The 23,235-nt window shown below is 45.7% G+C and overlaps 1 protein-coding gene across 1 annotated transcript in view; it reads right to left on the bottom strand.

Annotated features, from left to right (window-relative positions):
- Nucleotides 1-23,235, bottom strand: part of SVOP (SV2 related protein) — a 98,962-nt gene that overhangs the window by 43,068 nt on the left and 32,659 nt on the right. Inside the window, exons 5-6 of the mRNA XM_032168769.2 lie at nt 18,569-18,640; nt 9,237-9,361 (exon numbers count right to left, since the gene is read on the bottom strand). Of these exons, the coding sequence (XP_032024660.1) occupies nt 9,237-9,361; nt 18,569-18,640 (197 nt within the window). The remainder of the gene's footprint in view (nt 1-9,236; nt 9,362-18,568; nt 18,641-23,235) is intronic.

Genomic DNA, 23,235 nt, shown 5'->3' with positions numbered 1-23,235 from the left:
TATGCTCGAAACCCCTTTGAAATTGTTGTTCAACATGGTAAGGGCTTTGGCACCAGACACACCTGGATTTGAACCCAGTTGCAACTGGTTTGCCAAAGTTGCTCCAATATTTTCCTTCCCGGTATCTATGCACCTTTGCAGTGTGACTGCAGCACGTCCCATCAAGAATTCATTTTCCCCTCCCTGGGATCTGGGTGGCCTTGTGACTTGCTTTGACCATCAGAATGTAGCAGAAATGATGTTATGCTAGTTCCAAGCGTAGGCCTCAAGAAGCTTTGTGGCTTCTTCTTGCTGCCTTTGACCCCTGTCCAGATGCCATGGGACCAGGTGCCTGGGTGCCCCATGATTCAGTGGACTGAAGACACATGAGCAAGTCCCATGGAGTCTAGAGGAGCCACCAAACTGCCTCACTGCAGAATCATGAGTTGAATTAATCATTGTTTTAAACCATGAATGCAACGGTGATTTGTTACAAAGTAGAAGCAAACCTTACATTCCACTTTCTTTTCTTTTCTTTTCTTTTTCTTTCTTTCTTTTTTTTGAGTCAGAGTCTCACTCTGTTCCCCAGGCTGGAGTGTAGTGGTGCGATCTCGGCTCACTGCAACCTCCACCCTCCAGGTTCAAGTGATTCTTCTGCCTCAGCCTCCCAAGTAGCTAGGATTACAGGTGTGCACCACCATGCCTGGCTAATTTTTGTATTTTTTAGAAGAGATGGGGTTTTGCCATGTTGCACAGGCTGGTCTCAAACTCCTGGCCTCAAGTGATCCACCTGCCTCAGCCTCCCAAAGTGCTGGAATTACAGGCATGAGCCACTGTGCCCGGGCCCCCTACACTACACTTAATAACTATCTGGCCAGGCACGATGGCTCACACCTGTAATCCCAACACTTTTGGAGGCCAAGTTGGGAGGATCGCTTGAGTTCAAGAGCAGCCTGGGTAACATAGTGAGACCGCCCACCCTGTCCCCTGCCGCCCATCTCAACAAAAAATTTTAAAAATTAGCTGGGTGTGGTGGCACACATCTGTACTCCTAGCTACTCCAGAGGCTGTGGTGGGAGGATCGCTTGAGCCCGGGAGTTTGAGGCTGCAGGGAGGTATGATCGTGTTGCTGTACTCCAGCCTTGGCAACAGAGCAAAATCCAGTTTCAAAAATAATAATAATAACTATCTGACCTCCAGCAAGTCCCTTGTGAGCTCTAAGCCTCAGTTTTCGCATCTGTCATATGGGGATAAAACAGTTGTTCAATGGACCAAGTCAGGTAGTCTGAGCAGAACATTTAGCAAAGTGCCCAGCACTTGGTAAGCTTCATTACTATATCTACTTTGGGGGAAAGAAAGGAAAGAATGAGGAAGGGAGGAGAGAAGGAGGGTTGTAGAAAAGCACAGATCAGGGTAGAGGAATAGGCTCCTTAATGATCTAATTGACTTTTTTTTTTTTTTTTGAGATGGAGTTTCACTCTTGTTGCCCAGCCTGGAGTGTAATGGCATGAACTCGGCTCACTGCAACCTCCACCTCCTGGGTTCAAGCGATTCTCCTGCCTCAGCCTCCCGAGTAGCTGGGGTTACAGGCATGCGCCACCACACTCAGCTAATTTTGTATTTATAGTAGAGACAGCGTTTCTCCATGTTGGTCAGGCTGGTCTCAAACTCCCGACCTCAGGTGATCTGCCCACCTCAGGCTCCCAAAGTGCTTGGATTACAGGCGTGAGTCACCATGCCTGGCCCTAACTGACATTATACTTAAAATTCAGAGTACATTACAAGGACTTCTGGTTGTTGAGCTTTTAAGAATTATACAGCAAAATCTTTTTCATCTGGTTTTATGAGTTGCTGCAATAGGATAAAGCTATTGTAAATTAATGGAAACTTTTAATTGCATTTAATCACATCAAAATATCTCCAACTAAATGTTTCCAAATAATGAACTTAAGGGAGCCATTTTTATAACTAGATAGGAACATTGTATAACTAAGACATTATTTTTATGTAAGTGGATAGAGTTACAGCGGTGGGAAGCCAGTGGCTCTCTTGGGTGGCTAAATATTTCTTCTGTAATTTTGTTTCTAGTTTTTATTTGCCCTCCTCACAGATAAAAGAGATATTTAGGCTGGGCGCGGTGGCTCACGCCTGTAATCCCAGCACTTTGGGAGGCTGAGGCAAGCGAATCGCTTGAGGTCAGGAGTTCAAGCCCAGCCTGGTCAACATGGTGAAACCCTGTCTCTATTAAAAATACAAAAATTAGCCGGGTGTGGTGGCATGCTCCCGTAATCCCAGCTACTCGGGAAGCTGAGGTGAGAGGATTGCTTGAACCCAGGAGGTGGAGGTTGCAATGAGCCAAGATATCACGCCGCTGCACTCCAGCCTGGGTGACAGAGTAAGAATCTGTCTCAAAAAAAAAAAAAAAAAAAAAAAAGCTATTTAGTGGAGTAGTTCAGAGAATAGGAGGATAGTGGAGGATCAAGTGATGTTTACACCTCAGCTCTGCCATTTACTAGCTATGTGACCTTGGGCATGCTACTTAGTTTCTACAAAGCTCCAGCTTTTGTACCTGTAAAATGGAGATGATCATAATATCTACATCCCAAGATGTCATGAGCGTTAAAGTGGTAATATACGTAAAGCACGAGGCTCAGTGTCTGGAATGTAGTAATAGCTCAATAAACAAACAGAAGGGCTATAGTAGTGTTCAGTACATGAACAACTAAATGGGGAAGAAGTAGGGAGCAGGCAGGCAAGCCGGGGACCCTTAAGATAAGCATGAGATAAGGGGGAAAGGCCCTCCCAGCTCCTCTATGTCCTTTATTTTATTCCCCTGGTGTCCTGTGCCATAATCCCAGAACCCCAAGGGAAGAATCTCTCTTCCTCTTTGTAGTCCCACCCCTTTGCTGTTTGAGGGTGTGGTTTTCTCTGTTCCAGTTACTCCACCCTTGCAATCACATCTGCTTATAAGCTTCCAGAGGCTTCTCAAAATTCTGATCCACTGATGGCACCATTTTCTTGCTCTCCAGTACTCTTGAGTATTTATTCTATTTCTTAGCTGGGCGCCGTGATGCATGCCTGTAATCCCAGCACTTTGGAAGGCCAAGGCAGGCAGATCGCTTGAGGCCAGGTATTCAAGACCAGCCCAGGCAATACAGTGAGACCCCGATCTCTACCAAAAAATAGAAAAAATTAGCTGAGCATGGTGGTGTGTGCCTGCAAGGCTGAGGCAGAAGGATCACTTGAGCCTGGGAGTTCGAGGCTGCAGTGAGCCATGATTGTGCCACTGTACTCCAGCCTGGGTAACAGAGCGAGACCCTGTCTCTCGCAAAAAGAAAAGATTTATTCTATTTCTTACTACTTCTATGTCATTTCCAGGAAATGTGGAAGAAGAAGAAATCGAAAATGTCACTTCTCATTCTACCATCTTGAACAAGAATTTCTGTGGACATTCTGAATATTTAATTCCTTTATCTTTCCTTATATGAGAAGAAAATCCAGTGACTGTTTGAAGTCTATTTCTGCAGGCATCTCTCTGAGCGTCCCTGGTAAGGGAATTTGATTTGCTCTTCTGTGAGTACATTCCTTCCAGCCACTAGGGGAAAACTGTATCGTACTCAATGAACTCATCATATTCATGAATAGGGCAGTAGTTGTGTCTGCAGGAATTCCTGGAGCTGGGCCAGAAGTGGAGCACATTGTCCACAAGCTCCTGCCAGCCCAGATTTATGGCTGCGGCTCCATTAATAGCCTTTGCTTCAAGCTCCAGTGGTTTGTAAGCTCATCCCAGATCCAGAAGTGTATGTCAAATGCCTACTCTACAGAGCCCTGGAGGAATTAATCATGAATCAAGGAGGGAAGAACTGAGGAGAGCTGAGAGCCACTCACCATCCTTCCAGCCTCCCAAGTGGCAGGAGGAGGCTGGGGGTTTGCTCATGTATTAAATCCATGTGGTCATATCTCCCCTGTCCCTGTTCTGTCTACAGTGATACCTTGAGTCATTCATTCGTCATCCATCATACATCACAATGACACCTGAGCTTCTTGCCAAAGCCTTCAGCAGATCAAATGCTTGTTAACAAATCTTGAGTGCTCTGCCAGGCACCGTCCTGGGCATTTTACAGAATGTTGTCATTTAATGACTATTTTAAGGGACCCCATGAGGTGGGGATGTTTTTGTTCCATTTTAGAGATGAGAAAACAGATGTAGGAAGGTTCAGTGACTTGCCTGAGGTCATACAGCTATTATGTGACAGAGCAGCCAGGATTCAAACCCAAGCTGTCTGGTTTCAGAGCCTATGATCTATTTTAGAATTAGCATTATGCTGGCTGGGTGCAGTGGCTTACACCTGTAATCCCAGCACTTTGGGAGGCTGAGGTGGGTGGATCACAAGGTCAGGAGATCGAGACCATCTGGCCAACATGGTGAAACCCCATCTCTACTAAAAATACAAAAAAATTAGCTGGGCGTGGTGGCAGGCGCCTGCAGTCCCAGCTACTCAGGAGGCTGAGGCAGGAGAATGGTGTGAACCCTGGAGGTGGAGCTTGTAGTGAGCCGAGATTGTGCCACCGCACTCCAGCCTGGGCGACAGAGCGAGACTCCGTCTCAAAAAAAAAAAAAAAAGAATTAGCATTACCCTTTTAGGCTGTCTCTTCCAGTCTTCCCCAATCATGATGCTCAGCAGGCATAAGAAATCAATCCCTGAACTATTACCCCTGAGAGGTTGGGCGCTCTAGCAGGACTGAACAGATCCCCACCCTCCAATGCTGATCTTGCTGCTTGTGCTGCCAAAGATCCAGCCTGCCAGCAACAGAGACCAACATGGAGCCCCCAGGATGGAACCACTCCACGTCACTTGGTAGCAACTTAGGTACATACATTGGATTCTTCCAGTTTTGAAGGAGCAACAATTCATCTTGACCAAATCGGCACCTATTCTGGGTACTGGTTTATCTTTCCTACCCACAAGGTCTCAGTCGCCACCATCACCTGAGGGCTCACGCAATGTCTGACCCACTGACAAAGGATCCCTCATAACATTGCATGGGACCCAAGGAGCCCATACAGAGTGAAGGAGATGTACAAGTGGATGCATGGCCTGGAATCTGCTGGTCCTATCATATATTGTGCTATCCTGAAGCTGCTGGCCTGAGAGAGCAGTGGAACAGCACTCTGAAGGTGACACTAAGGTGTCAGCTTGGAGACGATGCCCTGTGACCATGGGGCACTGTCCTCCAGGACACAATACCCACTTAAGTCCACTGCTATTATGATGCTTCATTCCCAGGAGAAAAGATTTCATGGGTCTGGAAATAAAGGGGTTGAAGTAAGAGTAGGCTTCATTGTCATCAGTCCCAGTGACCCATATCAGGGGATTTGTACTTCACATCCTGCAACTTCTGGGCTCGGTGGGTCTAGAGGTCCTGGCTCCCAGGGAGGGAAAGCTTCCACAGGAGACACAGCAAGAGTCCCAGTAGACTGTCTTTTTTGAGATGGAGTCTTGCTCTGTTGCCGAGGCTGGATAGCAGTGGCACACTCTCGGCTCACTGCAACCTCCGCCTCCTGGGTTCAAGTGATTCTCCTGCCTCAGCCTCCCAAGTAGCTGGGATTACAGGTGTGTGTCACCACACCCAGCTAATTTTTGTAGTTTTGGTAGAGATGGGGTTTCACTGTGTCAGCCAGGCTGGTCTCGAACTCATGTCCTCAGATGATCCACCCGCCTTGGCCTCTCAAAGTGCTGGGATTACAGATGTGAGCCACTGTGCCCGGACCCATTAGACTTTAAGCAACAGCTGCTACCCAGTAACTTTGGACTCCTTTGTGTCAAGAAATGAACAGGCAAGAAAAGAGTCACCAATGGCTCCTTGGGTTCCATGTCGGAGAAATTGATCCTAATCATCATTAAGACTTAATAAGCCCCATCTATCATAGGGCCACCCAGGTGATATACCAGACATCTCTTGGTAATCTCCTGCTCAATTTTGGTGTTAAATGGACAAGCACAGCAGCTATGGCCTAAAAGAGACATGGCGACCAGGGACTCGAACCCCTTAGGCATGAGGTCTCAGTCACCCACCCAGGCAAACCGTCTAGATCAGCGGGAGTGCTTGCTGAAGCTGAGAGGAATTTAGAATGGGGAGCGGAGGCGGGAGACATTTGGCCTTTTGGCCAAAGCAACTTCTGCAAGGGACTCAGCTATAAGCTCCATTGGCATCCATTGCAGCCATGAGGCCAGCAGCGATCACAGGACTGTAGATTAGTTTATTGCAGAAAAGAGACTAACCAGAATCCTGGAGGAACTGTTCCTAGGCGGGGTGAGCTGATTACAATTACGGGCTGCATAACACATTTGAGTCAACAACAGACCACATATATGATGGTGGTCCCATAAGATTATAATACTTTGGTAATTAATTAACTTATTTATTTTGCAATTGAAGAGTACTGCTCTGTGCAGAGCAGGGCTAACTCATAGGCAGTGCATACAGAGTTGGCCTATTTTCATTATTCTTTAATAGCGAGGGGGTCTAGCTATGTTGCCCAGGCTGATCTCAGACTCCTGGGCTCAAGGGATACTCTTGCCTCAGCCTCCCAAAGTGCTGAGATTACAGGTGTAAGGTACCATGCCTGGCCTTTTTTTAAAAATTTAATACTGTGTTTCTACTGTAGGTTTTCTATGTCTCGATATGTTTAGATATGCAAATACCATTGTGTTCGAATTGTCTGCAGTGTTTAGCACAGTTACATGCTGTACAGGTGTGTGGCCCTGGAACAATAGGCTATACCGTATAGCCTAGCTATGTAGGAGGTTGTCCCATCTAGGTTTGTGTGAGGACACTTTATGATGTTTGCACAGCGACAAAATCACCTATTGATGCATTTTTGGAACACATCCCCATCATTAAGTGACGCCTGACTATATTTGAAGCAAGTGGGTCCACCCTGGACTGTGGAGGATGCTGTGATGTGCCACGTGGTCTGCCCTTCAGGACTGAGGCTTTTATTCCCTCCAAAACGGGCAGGAGCATTGCCTGCCAGGAGCTCACAGCTGAGTCCCTTGCAGAAGTTGCCTTGGCCAAAAGTAGCTGCCTTGCCTGAGGTCATGCTCCATCCTTGAGGGCAGCCCACATCCGACGCCTGGTTGTTGCGAGGGTAAAAAGGCCTAGCCCCCCTGCCCCAATCTGAAACACCTCTGAAGGGCCACCTCTGCTTCTGAAATCCTGTAAGCTGAGCAGAGGCCTCTGTGGCAATGGTATTGCAACTCAGCTTCCCCCTTTGCTGGTCCTAATTTTCTCACTTTCTCACAGGCGTTAATCCTAGTAACTGCCTGCACAGTAATCTCCATCTCAAAGTCTATTCCCCAGGATCCCATCCTAGAACAGGGACCACGGTGCTCTTGCTCAATGCTGCATCCTGGCACCTAGCATTTCTAGGTACTCAAGAAATATTGGTGGAATAAATGAATACACTACAAGGGATCACCCTGGTCCTCTTGCAAAATTTCCCTAATGATTCCTTACCTCCAAGCTGTTCTACCTGCCACAGCCAGATCCATACTTCTAGGTACCTCCGCTGCTCAAGAACTCTCAGTGGCTCCTCATCACCAGTAGAATCCCTTTGGCCTGGCATTTTAGGCCTTTAACAAGCTTGCCCTGGCCTACCTGTCCAACCTCAGCTTTTAATTCTTTTTTTTTTTTTTTTTTTTTTTGAGTCAGAGTCTCACTCTGTCGTCCAGGCTGGAGTGCAGTAGTACGATCTTGGCTCACTGCGACTTCTGCCTCCCGGGTTCAAGCGATTCTCCTGCCTTAGCCTCCCAAGTATCTGGGACTACAGGTGCCTGCCACCAAGCCCGGAAAATTTTTGTATTTTTAGTAGAGATGGGGTTTCACCATGTTGGTCAGGCTGGTCTCAAACTCCCGAGCTCAAGTGATCTATCCGTCGTGGCCTCCCAAAGTGCTGGGATTACAGGCATGAGCCACCGCACCTGGCCAACTTTCTCTTATAGATCTCATCCCTCCAAGCTGACCAACCAGACAATTAGCCTTCCTCAGCCTCAGCTATGGCTTCCTCTTTTCATGTGGTTCACTTCTTAGAAAATATCCTACATCTTCTCCAAGTCTCCTTCTGGGTCTTTCCAAATCCTTTGCCTTCTTAATAGCAAGGCAGTAAAATGCAATGGGTATAGAGCCCAGGCACTGGGGTTAGAAAGTCCAGTTCATATTCCAGCTCCTCCACTTCCTGGCTGTGTTGCCTGGAGCAAGTTACTTTACCTCTCTGTGCCTCAGTTTCTTTATCTGTAAAATGGGGTTAGTAATAGAATTTACCTTCTAGGGAAAATGAGAGATTAAAGGAGATCATCTGGGTAAACCATTTAGAACAGCACCTGCCACATAGTTAACACTAAATATTGGCTATTATCATTTTTTAGGGTGGAGTCCAACACGCATTTTCTATAATGGGCCACATAGTAAATAGTTCAGGCTTTGCAGGCCATATATCTGCTGAAACTACTCAGTTCTGTTGCTGTGGCATGAAAACGACCATAGATAATTCATAAATGGAGGGTGTGGTGTGTTCCAATAAAACTTTATTTACAAAACCAGTCAGCAGGCCGAATTCTGCCCATATGCCATAGTGTGCCAATCTCTGCTTCAGGGCCCATCACAGATAGGAAGTCCTCCTCAATCCCCCAAGAGACAGTGGCTTCTTCCTACAGCTCTGAATATTCTTAGTACTTTAAACTACAACAGCAACAGCAAATTACTGCCCAAGTGACATGTGGTTAGCATCATACCCTGCCTTGCGTTTAGGTTGGAAGAGCGTGGGAAGTAGCATTCATGGTAGCTAAAAGCATGGATGTTGTAGTTACCCACCATGTGATTCAGACAGATGATTTCACTCTCTGAGCCTCAGTTTCCCCAACTGTAAAACAGAGATTGCAATAATACAATAACACGCACCTCTTGGGCTGCTGCAATGTGTCCAAGTGGCACAGTCAATCAATGCTAGATGCATTATTATTTTGCTTTTGCAACTTTCCAGCCATTGTGTTGTTTTGCTGCTGTTGTTGATCATAACAATACTGATAATGGTGCTATTTTCTTGCTACACCATAGCTCCTTGATCCTGGAAGTCCTGGTATAGCCATCTCTGCACCCATGCTGCCCCATCTCAGCCCCTACCTCCTGACCCAGACCATGAACAGGCATGTGGATGGGCAGCCTGGCTGCATAGCCAGCACTGGGTATTAACTTACGATTGGGGAACTCCTCCGATCCCGAAGCCCACCAGGCCCCGGAGCACCAGGATCCAGCTATACACAGGCGCAAATGCACTAAGGATGCCATAGTACAGAGTCCACAGCACGCTGATCTTCAGCCCCTGCAGAGAAGGAAGATACGGAATCACAATGGCTTTTCAGCACCTCCAGGTAGCGTTTGCACCTCATTGAGAGCTGCCGATAATGGGGTCACGCTAAAGGGAGCCTACACAACCAAGGGGGTACTGGGGTCCTCCGTATGGGGAGTGCCAACCCATAGGGGTTGGGTGAGAAAATCATGGGGCATTCTTGGTTGTCCCAATGATTGGCATTGAATGCCAATCTGGGCCAGATATCTCAGATATTCCACAATGCAGGAGACAAAATAGATTGTCCTGCATCTCGTACCATCTCAAATGTTCTGCCCGCCCATCATGCAGCTGAAACTCTGTTTCTGATGATCTGCACCTAGACTTTTTGCTCTGTTTCACACATTCAAGACTTTTTTTTTTGGCATAGTTTGAACATACACTTAATTTTTCAGGAATGCGACTTTCAGGAAAGTCAAAAGAAAATTTACTTTGTTTTACCTGGAACTTTACAAAATTGTTCTTTTCAGAAAACCATGCTGTCAATGACAACGCTGTGTGCAGCATTTGAGTCACTGATGCGAAGCTTCAGTGTCAGCTTTCATTCACGGGGTTTATCTATGAACAGACTGATCTAAATCTTATTTTAAAAGGTCAGATGTAAAGAAAAACCATCAACAATATTCGGTTAAATCCAAACGTATTTACAATCGGGGCAGATATTGACCCCTTCCTCTTGTCATCTAGACAGAGTTGTAGGTAAACATTTGCATATTAAAAATAAATTTTATTTTATTAATGACATTTTAAATTTATCCCTCCTAGTTAGCACTTTAGAACTGATTTCTTTCTTTTTCTCATTAACGAGTTTATTTTGGCACCATTATTCTAACATCTATTGTACCAGGATAAACCTATATCAAAGTATAACTGTACTGAGTGATATTTTTACTATGAAGAATAAAACATAATATAAAGGCGGTTTCCTGTGTTAGCAAACTCATTTTGAAGTTATTTTAATGAATGACATACTCTTACATCCTCCTAATTTGCAAACCAAACAAAGAACTTATTTCTTTATTGTTTATTTATTTTGAGACAGGGTCTCATTCTGTTGCCCAGGCTGGAGTGCAGTGGTGCAATCTCGGCTCACTGCAGCCTCAATCTCCCCGGCTCAAGTGATCATCCCACCTCAGCCTCCCATGTAACTGGAAGCACAGATGTGTGCCACCATGCCTGGCTAATTTTTGTATATTTTACAGAGGCGGTGTTTCACCATGTTGCCCAGGCTATTCTCAAACTCCTGGGATCAAGTGATCCACCCACCTCAGCCTCCCAAAGTGCTGAGATTACAGGTGTGAGCCAACACGCCTGGCTGATTTCTTTTTCAAAGTATGTGAATGACTAGGTTATTTTATCTTTGGAAATTTTTTCTGGATAGTTAAGAAGGCATTATTCAAAGTGTTCACTTTTTTAAAGAAATGGAGTGTTGCTATGTTGCCCACGCTGATCTTGAGCTGCTGAGTTCAAGGGACCCTCCTACCTCAGTCTCCTGAGTAGCTGGGATTACAGAGGCACATTTTTTCACATTTTTAAAGTAAAGAGGGCATGTGTTCAATAGGGTCAAGAACCACAGAGGGACACGATGCTTCAAGACAAACATGAGGCCGAGTGCGGTGGCTCACATCTGTAATCCCAGCATTTTGGGAGGCTGAGGCCGGGGGAATCACTTGAGGCCAGGAGCTTGAGACTAGCCTGGCCGACATGGTGAAGCCCTGTCTCTACTAAAAATGCAAAAATTAGCCAGGCGGAGTGGCGGGTGCCTGTAGTCCCAGCTACTTGGAAGTCTGAGGCAGGAGAATTGCTTGAACCCAGGAGTTGGAGGTTGCAGTGAGCCAAGATCATGCCACTGCACTCCAGCCTGAGCGACAGAGACTCTATCTCAAAACAAAACAAAACAAAAAAGACAAACATGGCACATATTCCTGGAGTGTTAACTACCCTTAGAGGTTGAAAAAAAATATTAAGAGTAAACAAATACTATTTTTATATCACAATCAATGCCAAATATGAGAGGGTAAAACACAAATTGCACGTGCATTTTCAACCTGCTCTGTGAGGTCTGGGCAGGCCTCTTTCTGCAATACCCTTCCCAGAGCTCCAAGGGTGAGTTCACCCTCCTGTCCCCCAGGGAACACTTCAGGGGGCAAGTATGAAACATACTGATTTTTTGCTTTAAGATATTAAACTGAATTAAAGGAGATGAGTGAGGAAATTTGGAAGCCTACCAGATGATGTCAGGTCTTTTAGAAAATGACTTTAGGTGGCAGAGAGAATATTTTAAATAATTTTGCATTGCCTCACAAGAAAGTTATTTCTTTTTCATTTTAGTCTTCATTTTTATGATTATGTCAAAGAGAAAGAGTCCGTGAGGTGCCAGTTTGTCTTTAACACCTATTTATCTATTTGTATTTATTTATTTATTTTTTGAAATAGAGTCTCGCTCAATCACCCAGGCTGGAGTGCAGTGGCACGATCTCAGCTCACTGCAACCTCCGCCTCCTGGGTTCAAGCAATTCTCCTGCCTCAGCCTCTGAGTAGCTGGTATTATAGGTTTGTGCCACCATGGCCGGCTAACAGGTTTGCGCCACCATGGCCAGCTAATTTTTGTACTTTTAGTAGAGAAAGCGTTTTGCCATGTTGACCAGGGTTTCGCCATGTTGCCCAGGCTGGTCTCGAACTCCTGGACTCAAACAATCCACCCGCCTCAGCCTCCTAAAGTGCTAGGATTACAGGCATGAGCCACCACACCCAGCCAACACATTTTAAAAATAGCTACTCTCCTCTCTATTTAACACAGAAGGCAATGGGACAACCACAACCACTTAGAATTTAATAACATTGCTTTGTTTGTGTTGCATTTATTTTTGCAGACACTTCCTACTTAAGGCAATTGTTATTGATCTTCCAATTAAGACTGTATAGTTTCACTTTCCAAAAATATATTACAATTTTTTTATTAGCCCCATGTTACAGGTGATCGATTTTTTAAAAGCAATTTGATATAAAGAAAGTTATTAAGGTCCAGGCAAGGTGGCTCATGCCTGTAATCCCAGCACTTTGAGAGCTTGAGGCAAAAGGATCAGTTGAGGCTGGGAGTTTGAGACCAATCTGGGCAACATAGCGAGACCCTTGGTCTACAAAAATTAAATTGAAAAAAGAAAGAAAGAAGAAAGATATTAAGTATATAAGACAATAGGTGGCACAGGATTTACTAAAGTCTAGGAAGCGATGATAATAATAAAGCAACATTTTTGCACTCCTAAATCCATGACTGTGACATCGGTACTGGCCATACAGACATTTAATCCCTTTCTTTTGGCTTAAGCTAACTTAATAGGGAATTTCTTCCTTGGAATCCAAGGAGTCTTGAATCAAACAGAAGACTTAATTAGCATCAGTGGGAGAAAAGAAGGCACCGAGACAATTGCATGGGAGTTAACCCTCCTTCAAGGTCTGCTGGGAGCCGTATTATCCCCCTGCCAGGCAGCAGAGACACACTAATCTGTCCTGTTTGGTCACAACAGGTTGCAGCTGGCTCTGCATTTGTCTGCTGATGCCAGGGCTTTCCAGCTGCCCCAAAATGAGGGCTCAGCAACCCTGTGTAAGGCCTGTCATGGCTATTACAAAAGCAGGGGGTACTGCCAGCAAGCCCCACCCAAGAGCTTGTTTGGGACTCCGCAGAAATGTCTCACGGGCCTTTGGACTTCTCATTAACTATGACTGTCATTCTGTCTAATATCTGTTCTGCCCTCTGTAGATTAATAGTTCCTTCCTTCCTTCTTTCCTCCTTCCCTCTCTCCCTTCTTTTTACATTTATTGAACATCCCCTGTATATAAGGCTCCAGGGTAGATGCATAGACATTATGCATTCATTAATTTGCTCATTCAATAAGCATGTATTGAGCACCTGCTGTATACCAGACACTGACATATATTCTTCACCCATTCATCCATTTATTCAATAAACACATGTTGAACACGTGCTGTGTATCCAGCATTAAAGATACTGATATATATTATTCATCCATTCACGCATAAAATATGCATATATTGAACACCTGCTGTTTGCTAGGCCCTGGGCTACCCTAGGGAACATGACAGCCAGAGTCTCTGACTTCATGGAACTTTCATTTGCATTTCATTAACCACTGTCACATCGTTACACTGGGTCCTCAGAGCAGCCCTGTGAACAAAGGTTGTTACTTTCATTTCTACTTTACAAATTAACATAGCAAGGGCCCAAGTAGTTGAGCGATTTGCTGAAGATCCGTAAGTGGTGCCAAAGTTGGAGCCAGAATTTCCAACCTCGAATGAGCCACTCCCTTCCTCTAGAGCCTTTGATGGCTCCCTGTTACCTCTGACAGAGAACATAAATGTACAGTGCAAGTGTAACACGGCAAGGATGGGGGCCTGGCGGAATTACAGAGAACTTGTCCTGTCTTGTCAGCCTCTGTTCATCTCTAGCCAAAAGTTACCATGACAAAATGTGGGTTCCAGGCCTCCAGATTACCTGATTTTCCAAAAAACTCATAACTTTATTTTTATGCAAGATGTCATTTTTGAAATGGAGGCAACTGATTCAAAATCTATAAAACATTGTGCGGGATAAATAAAACACATCTTTTATTTGGCCTATGGGTTACCATATTTGGCCTATGGGTTACCAGTTTGCAACTTGTAGCCTAGAAAGCCTGGTGCTCGTGGGCCAAATGTGGCCTGTGGTATTCTCTAACATGTTCAACCGAAGGACAATATTCACAGGTCGAGGAGGCCCAAGGATCATCAGAGGGAGTCCAAGCGCCTCCAGGCACCTCCACTTCCTTCTTAAAGATAAGATAGACCTAATAGCTTTTGAACTAGATAGTGACCGCTCCATACCATATTCCAAGTGTATTATGCACTTTTTCCCTCTCTCCCTTCCTTCCTTCCTTCCTCCCTCCCTCCCTCCCTCCCTTCCTTCCTTTCCTTTCCTTCTTTAGAGATGACATCTTGCTGTGTCACCCAGGCTGGAGTGCAGTGGCACAATCACAGCTCACTGCATCCTTGAACTCCCGGGCTCAAGCGATTCTCTCTCACTTCAGCCCCGAAGTAGCCTGGACCACAGCCACATGCCATCACGCCTGGCTACATTTTCTTATTTAATCCCCCCATTAAAGTGCCTATTATGGAGTCTATTTTGCAGATGGGGAAACTGAAGCTCAGAGAGGTGAAGCATCTTGCCCAAGGTCACCTCAGTCAACAGGGGTGCACTGTGATATAAACCTGGATGTGTTTATCTCCATGTCTTCAAGACCACACACCTACAGTTTCCTTCGCCTTTCCATGGCTGCCACAAACTCCCAGGTGGTAGAAACTTCTGTAGGAACCGAAGTGGCTCACTGAGTCCTAACCCCATATGTGAATGCCCCACAGTTTCACGTGGTGAACACCCCGGCAGGAACCTTATAGCTGAGCCAGGGCAGATTAAGGAGGTTCTCGGTGGTTGCCAAGGCTTGCCAGCTGCCTGGCTTGCCCAGTGTTCCTGGGGGAATTCTGGGGAAGCTTTATAATTAGAGTCTGATCTGTCCTTCCTGAGGCTGGGCCAGAATTCCATGCTGGGGAGGAGGAAGCTCTGCAATCTGGGGACACTTTCTCTTTCCCTCTGGTCAGGCCGGTTTCATGTTGGGTATGGAATTTATCAAGCTGGTTGGGAGAACTGGCGGGACACCATATGGGCAGCCCTCCTGGGCTTCATCTATTTGGGATGGATGAATGTTCAACTAATCAACTAAATTCTGAGGGATAATTCAGTTATGTCTCCCAGCAGCCAAGGTCAGGGTTCAGGATGTGGACCCTGGAGCCAGGTGTGCCTGCATTTCAATGCTGGCATTGCCATTTATGGGCACCACAAGCTTGGCAAATGATAGGTATAATAATGGACATTTATGTAATTTTCTCTGTGCCAAGAGTTTTATGTACAAGGGCCATTTACTCCTCATGGGAGAGGCTATTATTATCCCACCTACAGATGAGAAAACTGAGACACAGAGAAGTTGAATAGCTTGCCTTTAAATAGAGGAGCTGGGATTTGAACCCAAGCAGTCTGGCCTCAAAACCCATGCTTTTCACAATGACACTGCATTATTTCATTTGTCAAAATGAGCTTCTTAGGTAAATATTGAAATGAGGGCTGAGGCCGGGCATGGTGGCTCACTCCTATAGTCCCAGCACTTTGGGAGGCCGATGTGGGCAGATCACAAGGTCAGGAGATCGAGACCATCCTGGCTAACACGGTGAAACCCCATCTTTACTAAAAATATAAAAATTAGCCAGGCCTGGTGGCACGTGCCTGTAGTCCCAGCTACTTGGGAGGCTGAAGGAGGAGAATCACTTGAACTCAGGAGGCGGAGCTTGCAGTGAGCCAAGATCTCACCACTGCACTCCAGCCTGGGAGACAGAGCTCGACTTTGTCTCAATTAAAAAAAAAAAGAAAAAGAAAAAGAAAGAAACGAGGGCTGAGCAGGCCCAGGAGATGAAGAAAGATCATGAAGAGCGGATGCCACATCACTGCAACTTGGTGATATTGTTTGCACATGTTTTCTAGAGCCTGGTTTCTCAACCTCAGCACCACCAACATCTTGGACTGGGTCATTCTTTGTGGTGGGGGATGTCCCATGCACTGTGGGCTATGGAACAGAATGATTGGCCCCTGTGCACTGGATGCCAGTAGCACACCCCTCCCCCAAGGTGTGACAATCAAAAATGTCTCTAGACATTGCCAAGTGCCCCCAGCCCTGCACTGAGAACTACTATTTTGGAAGGTGCCAAAATATGGTTACAATCTGCTAGATTCAGTAAATGGCATTTCTGAAAACCCCTCTATGAATCTCTTTAAAATCTCCTCTGAGGCCCTTCACAAACATGAAGATGTCTATATGGGAACACCAAGTGAATTGCTGCCCCTAGTGGCAGAGTAAACATACTCTTCCAAGGGAAGTTGGGATCCTACATGAATGACCATTGTGCATTGTGGACTTTCCAGGTCAACAAAGAACATTCATCAGGCAGTTGCTGCTCTGGAGAGGATAAGGCAGTTGCTGCCCTGGAGAGGATAAGGCAGTTGCTGCTCTGGAGAGGATAAGAAAGTAGCAGGGAATGGAAGCAAGGGTCTGGTTCTCATCCACCACAGCTCAGTCACTCAAGAAGTATTTATTGAGAGTGCACTCTCAACCAGGGAGGTCAGGCTCTGGGGCCAACTCAGTGAACAAAACAAATGCAGCCCCTTTCCTCATGGAGTTTACTAAATGAGGTCAGGCTGGAGTGCAATGCCGCGATCTCGGCTCCTGAGTAGCTTACAGGCATGCGCCACCATGCCTGGCTAATTTCGTATTTTTAGTAGAGAGGGGGTTTCACCATGTTGGTCAGGCTGGTCTCGAACTCCTGACCTCAGGTCATCCTCCCACCTCAGCCTCCCAAAGTGCTGGGATTACAAGCGTGAGCCACTGCACCTGGGCCCTCTTTACTTCCTTCCTTTTTTCCTTCCTTCCCTCCCTCTGTCCCTTCTCCCTCCCTTCTTCTTTCCTTCCCTCCTTCTTTTTTTCCCTGCCTTCCTTCCTTCTTTCCTTCCTTCCTTCTTTCCTTCCTTCCTTCCTCTCTCCTGTCCTTAAACTCTTGTTCATTCTTCCAAACAGAAAATCACTATGCCATCACTCATATGCTCCAGAAACAGGAAATGGGTGGGAGGGCAGATGGGGGCAGAATCTAAGGAGCTGCCACTGAAGACCAGAGTAATTCCTTCTTGGATTAACAGGGGGGTAATAACCAGATTTTACTTCCTTTGGGAGCCCCAGAGAGGCCTTTCCAACTGCCGTCTCCAGCCCCATCACCAGCTGAGACCCCCAGGCCCATCATGGCTGCATTTAGTTTCCAGCCTGCTGCCTCTGGAGTTACATTCTTGGCAGTTATATTGATCACCATTTTCCAGGTGTCTGCTGGCCCAAGGTTCCTGCGCAGTAGCAGTGAGAGGGGATGCAGCTGGAGTCTGCATCCTCTATGGCATTGCTAGAACGTTCATTCATTTATTGAGCCACCACTTGCTTCTGGAGCACCTACCGATTCAAGCCACTGGCATCACAGTGAAGACAGAGCTCTAGACTTAGAATGAGCAAGACCTGGCTCTGTCATGCACAAACCATGTGGTCTTGACAGAGCAAGACTCCGTCTCAAAAAAAAAAAAAAAAGGCAATTTGCTTGCCCAAGATCACACAGCCAGTAGTGGCAAAATTGACGCTGAACCTGGGTCCACCTGACTTCAAGGCCCTGAGCTGTAAGTTCCCTCTTCCTTCTTGTTTGCAAATCCATTTCATATCATGTCTGGGCTCTCCCAAAGGCTGGCTCTAAGATAAGGATCCTAGTAAAGATAGTTTATTTGAGCAGTGATACTTCCAGTAGGGGAGTGGAGAAGTGAGACAGGGAAGGGAAGGAAGGTAATTCAGTGTGTCTTCATGAACAGGTTCCCACAGCAGACACTGGAGCTCAGTCCTGCTGGGATTGAGAAATGGTTTTCTGGGTGCAGTGGCTCATGTCTGTAATCCCAGCACTGTGGGGAGGCCAAGGCAGGAGGATCGCTTGAGGCCAGGAATGTGAGACCAGCCTGGGCAACATGGTGAAACCCCATTTCTACAAAAAATACAAAAATTGAGTTGGGTGTATTGGCTCATGCTTGTAGTCCCAGCTGCTTGGAGGGCTAAGGTGGGAGGATTGCTTGAGCCTGGGAGGTTGAGGCTACTGTGAGCTGAGACTGTGCCACTGCACTCCAGCAAGACCCTGTCTCAAACAAAAAGAAAAACAAAAAACCCAAAATTTGAGAAATGGCTCTCTTTAGGGCAAGAGAATCAATGGCTTTATCTACTATCCCTTGACTGCCCCAGCCAGGGGTAATGAGGAAATGGTTCCGGTCCAGGGGATATGAGTAGGCACTGATTGTCTAGATTCTGAAATGTATATGCTTGGGCCCCACTAGGAACGTGTGCTTTGAAGAGAGTCCACAGCAGCCTTACAGCAATGTCCTCTCACTGTACTTCAACATCATCCTTATTAGGCCTCCCGATTGCTAATGCAGAACGGGTTTGCTACTTGTCCAGACCATCACCAAGAGAATCCAGAGGACATGCGTTTAGAAGAGTACGTTTGCCTTACTGTTTTCCTGCCGTACTGGTCTGAGATATTTCCCCAGAGCGTGGAGCTGGACATCATGCCTACAAAGACCACCTGTAGGGGGAAAGACAGTTTTCATTAGACAGAGGACTTGGATCATTGCACAGAAAGGGAACAACAAATGGAAGTGGTGACGTCACCCTCTAGGTAACAGCAATGATCTAACATTCACTGAAAGCCTGCAAAGGGGCAAACACTAAGTGCTTCCTGCAAGCTTCCCAACAATCCCATGGGGAGGGTGCTACTATTATCCCCATTTTACAGATGAGGGAACTGAGACTCAGAGAGAGGGGCAATTGCAGGACCAGCGTCACAGAGGTGTTAAGTGGTGCAGCCTGCACTGGAATCAGGCATTCTGGCTCCAGAACTAGCTTTTGACAAGTTTCACACCATCCCAAAGAAACACTTGCCCTACTGCTGAGAAAATACCAACGGCTGCAAGGTAGAGGTTGGAAAGTAGGAAAAACAGGCACACAGGGGGCCGGCGTGGGAGCTGTAAACTAATAAGAGAAACCACTCATTGTGTGGGAGGCCAAGTCATTGTTACATTGTTAATCCTTGGAGTAACAGCTGGTGAGGTTTGAATGATCCTACCCACGTGACAGAATGGGGAGCTGAGGCTCAGATGGGTTAAGAAACCTGCTCTGCCTCCCTGAAAGGAGAGAGTAGAGGCAAGTATTAAGCCCAAGCAGGCTGATTGGTGCCTCCTCACCATGCTCTTCCCTCTCCAAGTGCCAGACACCATGCTGAAGGCTTTATGCACACATCTTACTGCATCCTCGCAGTAGCCCTACTTGGTGGATGCTTCTATTATCACCATTGCACAGATAAGGCAACTGAGGGCCACAGAGGGGAGGGCACAGATTCAGTCTGGTCTGACCCAAAAAGCATTTCTTGTGGCATGTCCGAGGGCGGGGAGTGGGGATGGTACACAGAAGCGTTCCAAGGGAGAAGCAGACACAGTTTATGTATGTATAATTTATTTATTTGTTTGTTTGTTTGTTTGTTTAGACAGGATCTTGCTCTGTCACCCAGGCTGGAGTGCAGTGGTGTGGTCACGGTTCACTGCAGCCTCAACCTCCTGGGCTCAAGTGATCCTCTCACCTCAGCCTCCTGAGTAGGGGAGACTACAGGTGTGCACCACCACGCCTGGCTAATTTTATTTATTTAGTAGAGACAGGATCTCACTTTGTTGTCCAGGTTGGCCTCAAACTCCTGGCTTCAAGGGATCCTTCCACCTCAGCCTCCCACAGTGCTGGGATTACAGGCATGAGCCATCGCACCTGGCCCCGAATGGATCATTTTAAAGGAATTCATTTCCAAGTTTACAACTTCCCTACAGACTCTTTCTCAAGAACGAGTTAGGGGTCTTCTCCATTTCCTACCCGACTCCCTTTTTCTCAGCCACGCCTCTCTAGGCCAGTCTGACCAAGGCATTGCTTTTCAATGTAAACCCTTCAGGGTGCCTCAGAAGGGGCACTGATGATGCACTTACAGATGACTTTTGCAAGTCATCTGGTTCCCAATACCTTTATTACTACTTTCAACAGAATTGAAGAACGGTCTAATCAAGCTGCCGGCAAGTTAGGTCATGGAACATAATTTTTCAGAAATGAAAGCTGTGTGCTCTTTGGCACACGCAATTTGGAGAGTGTTTTAAAAAATCAAGTGGCATCAGTTTATTGAGTTCTAACAAAACTACTTCAGTTCCTCAAAACTTTTTTTTATGTGAACAAAGCTTTTCATACACATAGTCATTCAGGAAAAGTGACAAATAGGAACAGACCTGGTGCTGAACCCTGTCTCACTTTAGCAATAGTCATTCAGGAATACATAAAATATTTGGGAAACATTCCACACCACTCATTAAGGGATACATTTCTGATAAAACGTTGCTTATGATTAACAATTATTTATCAAAATTATATGTTGTTGTGGTCTATTGTGTACTACTAAAAATTATAATGATAAGTCAGTGCAGGAGAAAAATTTTAGTGCTTAGAGCCTTCTCATCTCAGAGAATTAAAACTAATAATTTAGAATGTATGTATTCTGTCACAGAGAATTATAATAGGGTAATGAATGTGATCCTTTCAAGCAAAATAATATTACATTAGGCCTGCCTGGGCGACGTGGTGAAACTCCGTCTCTACTAAAAGTAAAAAAATTAGCTGGGCATGGTGGCGTGTGTCTTTGGTCCCAGCTGCTCAGGAGGCTGGGGTGGGAGGATAGCTTGAACTTAGAAGGCAAAGGTTGCAGTGAGACAAAATCATGCCACTATACTCCAGCCTGGGCAACACAGAGAGACCCTATTTCAAAAAAAAAAATACATTAAGATAAAATTATATGGAGAAATGAATGGAAATATCAGTTCCAAGAAAAAAGCAATGCAAAATTTCCAAATTCCTCTAAAGAGATTGTTCATGTAATTTTAAAACAAATGATGATAGATATCAGGTAAGTATTTCCATTTTTCCATTTTATTAGACACATTTTAAAAAGTGATATGATAATTTTATTTTGATTTTTATATTTCAGTACACTGGCAATGGTATCATCTGCAACCTACAATTTTAAAAATTTCATGTCAATGTAAAAACATGTGACAGTCCTGGATTCTACATGGTTTTTATTTAATTCTTTTCTAGATTAACCTTGAAAAAAGATGTTTGAAGATTACGGTCTTGGGATAAAGTGTTGCCTTTGTTATGTGCTAAGTGATATTCTTACGTCCTCAAAGAGTTAAATATCCCTCAAAACACCCATTTTCCCCAAAAGGAGAGATTCTGGCACAGCAAAGCACTGCTTCTATATCATAATAATTACGGTAATCTTGCACGGTATTTCCTGCGGCAACAATGTGCATCTGTAATATCCTCCTTGGGTACTTTATGTCTCCAACTCCTGCAGGGCTCTGACTTTTCCTTAGAAAATTTACCCATGAGACTTAATGGCTCTACCTAGCCCACAAGTCTAAACCTCACACCACAAGAAAGTAGCCCGAGACAGGGGCTCTGAGCCTGCCAGGCCTGGCTTTCAATTCTGCCTCTTACAGGCTGTCTGAGCTTGGGCAAGTCAATGCCCCTCTCTAAGCCTCAGTTTCCTTATCTGTAGAAGTGACAGTAATAAAAGCACCTCTTTCATAGGCTTGAGAAGGTTAAAGAGGTAATGTATGCAAAACCATTAGCCTGGCCCAAAATAAGTGCTCAGTAAATTGTGGTTGTTATAATCCAATGGCAAGAGACCAGAAAGGCCCTACATTGCAAAAACACAGACCTGCAGTTATTATTATTATTATTATTATTATTATTATTATTATTTGAGATGGAGTCTCACTCTGTCGCCCAGGCTGGAGTGGAGTGGTAAAATCTCAGCTCTCTGCAACCTCAGCCTCCCGGGTTCAAGTGATTCTCCTGCCTCAGCCTTCTGAGTAGCTAGGATTATGGGACGCGCCACCATGCCCAGTCAGTTTTTGTATTTTTGGTAGAGATGGGGGTTTCACCAAGTTGGCCAGCCTGGTCTTGAACTCCTGGCCTCAGGTGATCCGCCTGCCTCAGCCTCCCAAAGTGCTGGGATTACAGGCATCATCTACTGCAACCAGCCCGCAGTCACTCTTTAGGAGACATCAGTGAGAAGGAGGAATATAAAAAACAAGTATCACGGACTCAGCCCCTGGTGTGTTTAACAAAATATACAGAAAAACAGGAATTATCACCCCCATTTTGCAGGCCACAAACTACAGCCATCAAGTGCCTCACTCAAGGTCACACTTCTGGAGGTGACTAAACCACAAAAACACAGGTGTATGTGCCATGAAACTCTTCCCACTGAGCTTCACAACCTTATTGCTAATATCAGACTGGGCCATGCTGTGTGGAAGGCACTCAGGCTATTCCAGAACAGTTATCTACAAAAAACAACATTCTGGGAGGCATCTTGAATTGGCAATGACTCCATCACTGATGGAGATCACAGACCTTGAGCAAGTGATTAACCTCTCTGTGCATCATCTTGCTCAACTAATCATAGTGCCTAGTTCATAGGTCTGTGAGGATTAAAGAGCACATGTACATTATGCATACATTGTTTGCAATGTAGGTAAAGGCCTTTGCACAGTAAATGCTCTGTAAGTATTAGCTTTTGTGATTATCATTATTATCCTCTTATCCAGCCTGGCCATTCCTCTCTCTCTCTCTCTTTTTTTAATTTGAGGTGGAGTCCTGCTCTGTCACCCAGGCCAGAGTGCAATGGCACAATCTCAGCTCACTGCAACCTCTGCCTCCCAGATTCAAGCAATTCTCCTGTCTCAGCCTCCCGAGTAGCTGGGATTACAGGCGCCCCCACCATGCCCAGCTAATTTTTTTATTTTTAGTAGCGATGGGGTTTCACCATATTGGTCAGACTGGTCTTGAACTCCTGACCTCGGGTGGTCCACCCACCTCGTCCTCCCAAAGTGCTGGGATTACAGGCGTGAGCCACTGCGCCCAGCCCATTCCTCTCTTTTTTTTTTTTTTTTTTTGAGACGGAGTCTCGCTCTGTCGCCCGGGCTGGAGTGCAGTGGCGCAATCTCGGCTCACTGCAAGCTCCGCCTCCCGGGTTCACGCCATTCTCCTGCCTCAGCCTCTCCGAGTAGCTGATTCCTCTCTTTT

The sequence above is a fragment of the Hylobates moloch genome, unplaced genomic scaffold (assembly GCF_009828535.3).
Source record: "Hylobates moloch isolate HMO894 unplaced genomic scaffold, HMol_V3 SCAFFOLD_12, whole genome shotgun sequence".
Lineage (NCBI taxonomy): Eukaryota > Metazoa > Chordata > Mammalia > Primates > Hylobatidae > Hylobates > Hylobates moloch.
Note: the sequence above shows the minus strand (reverse complement) of the source record. Positions and strands in the feature narration are given on the sequence as shown.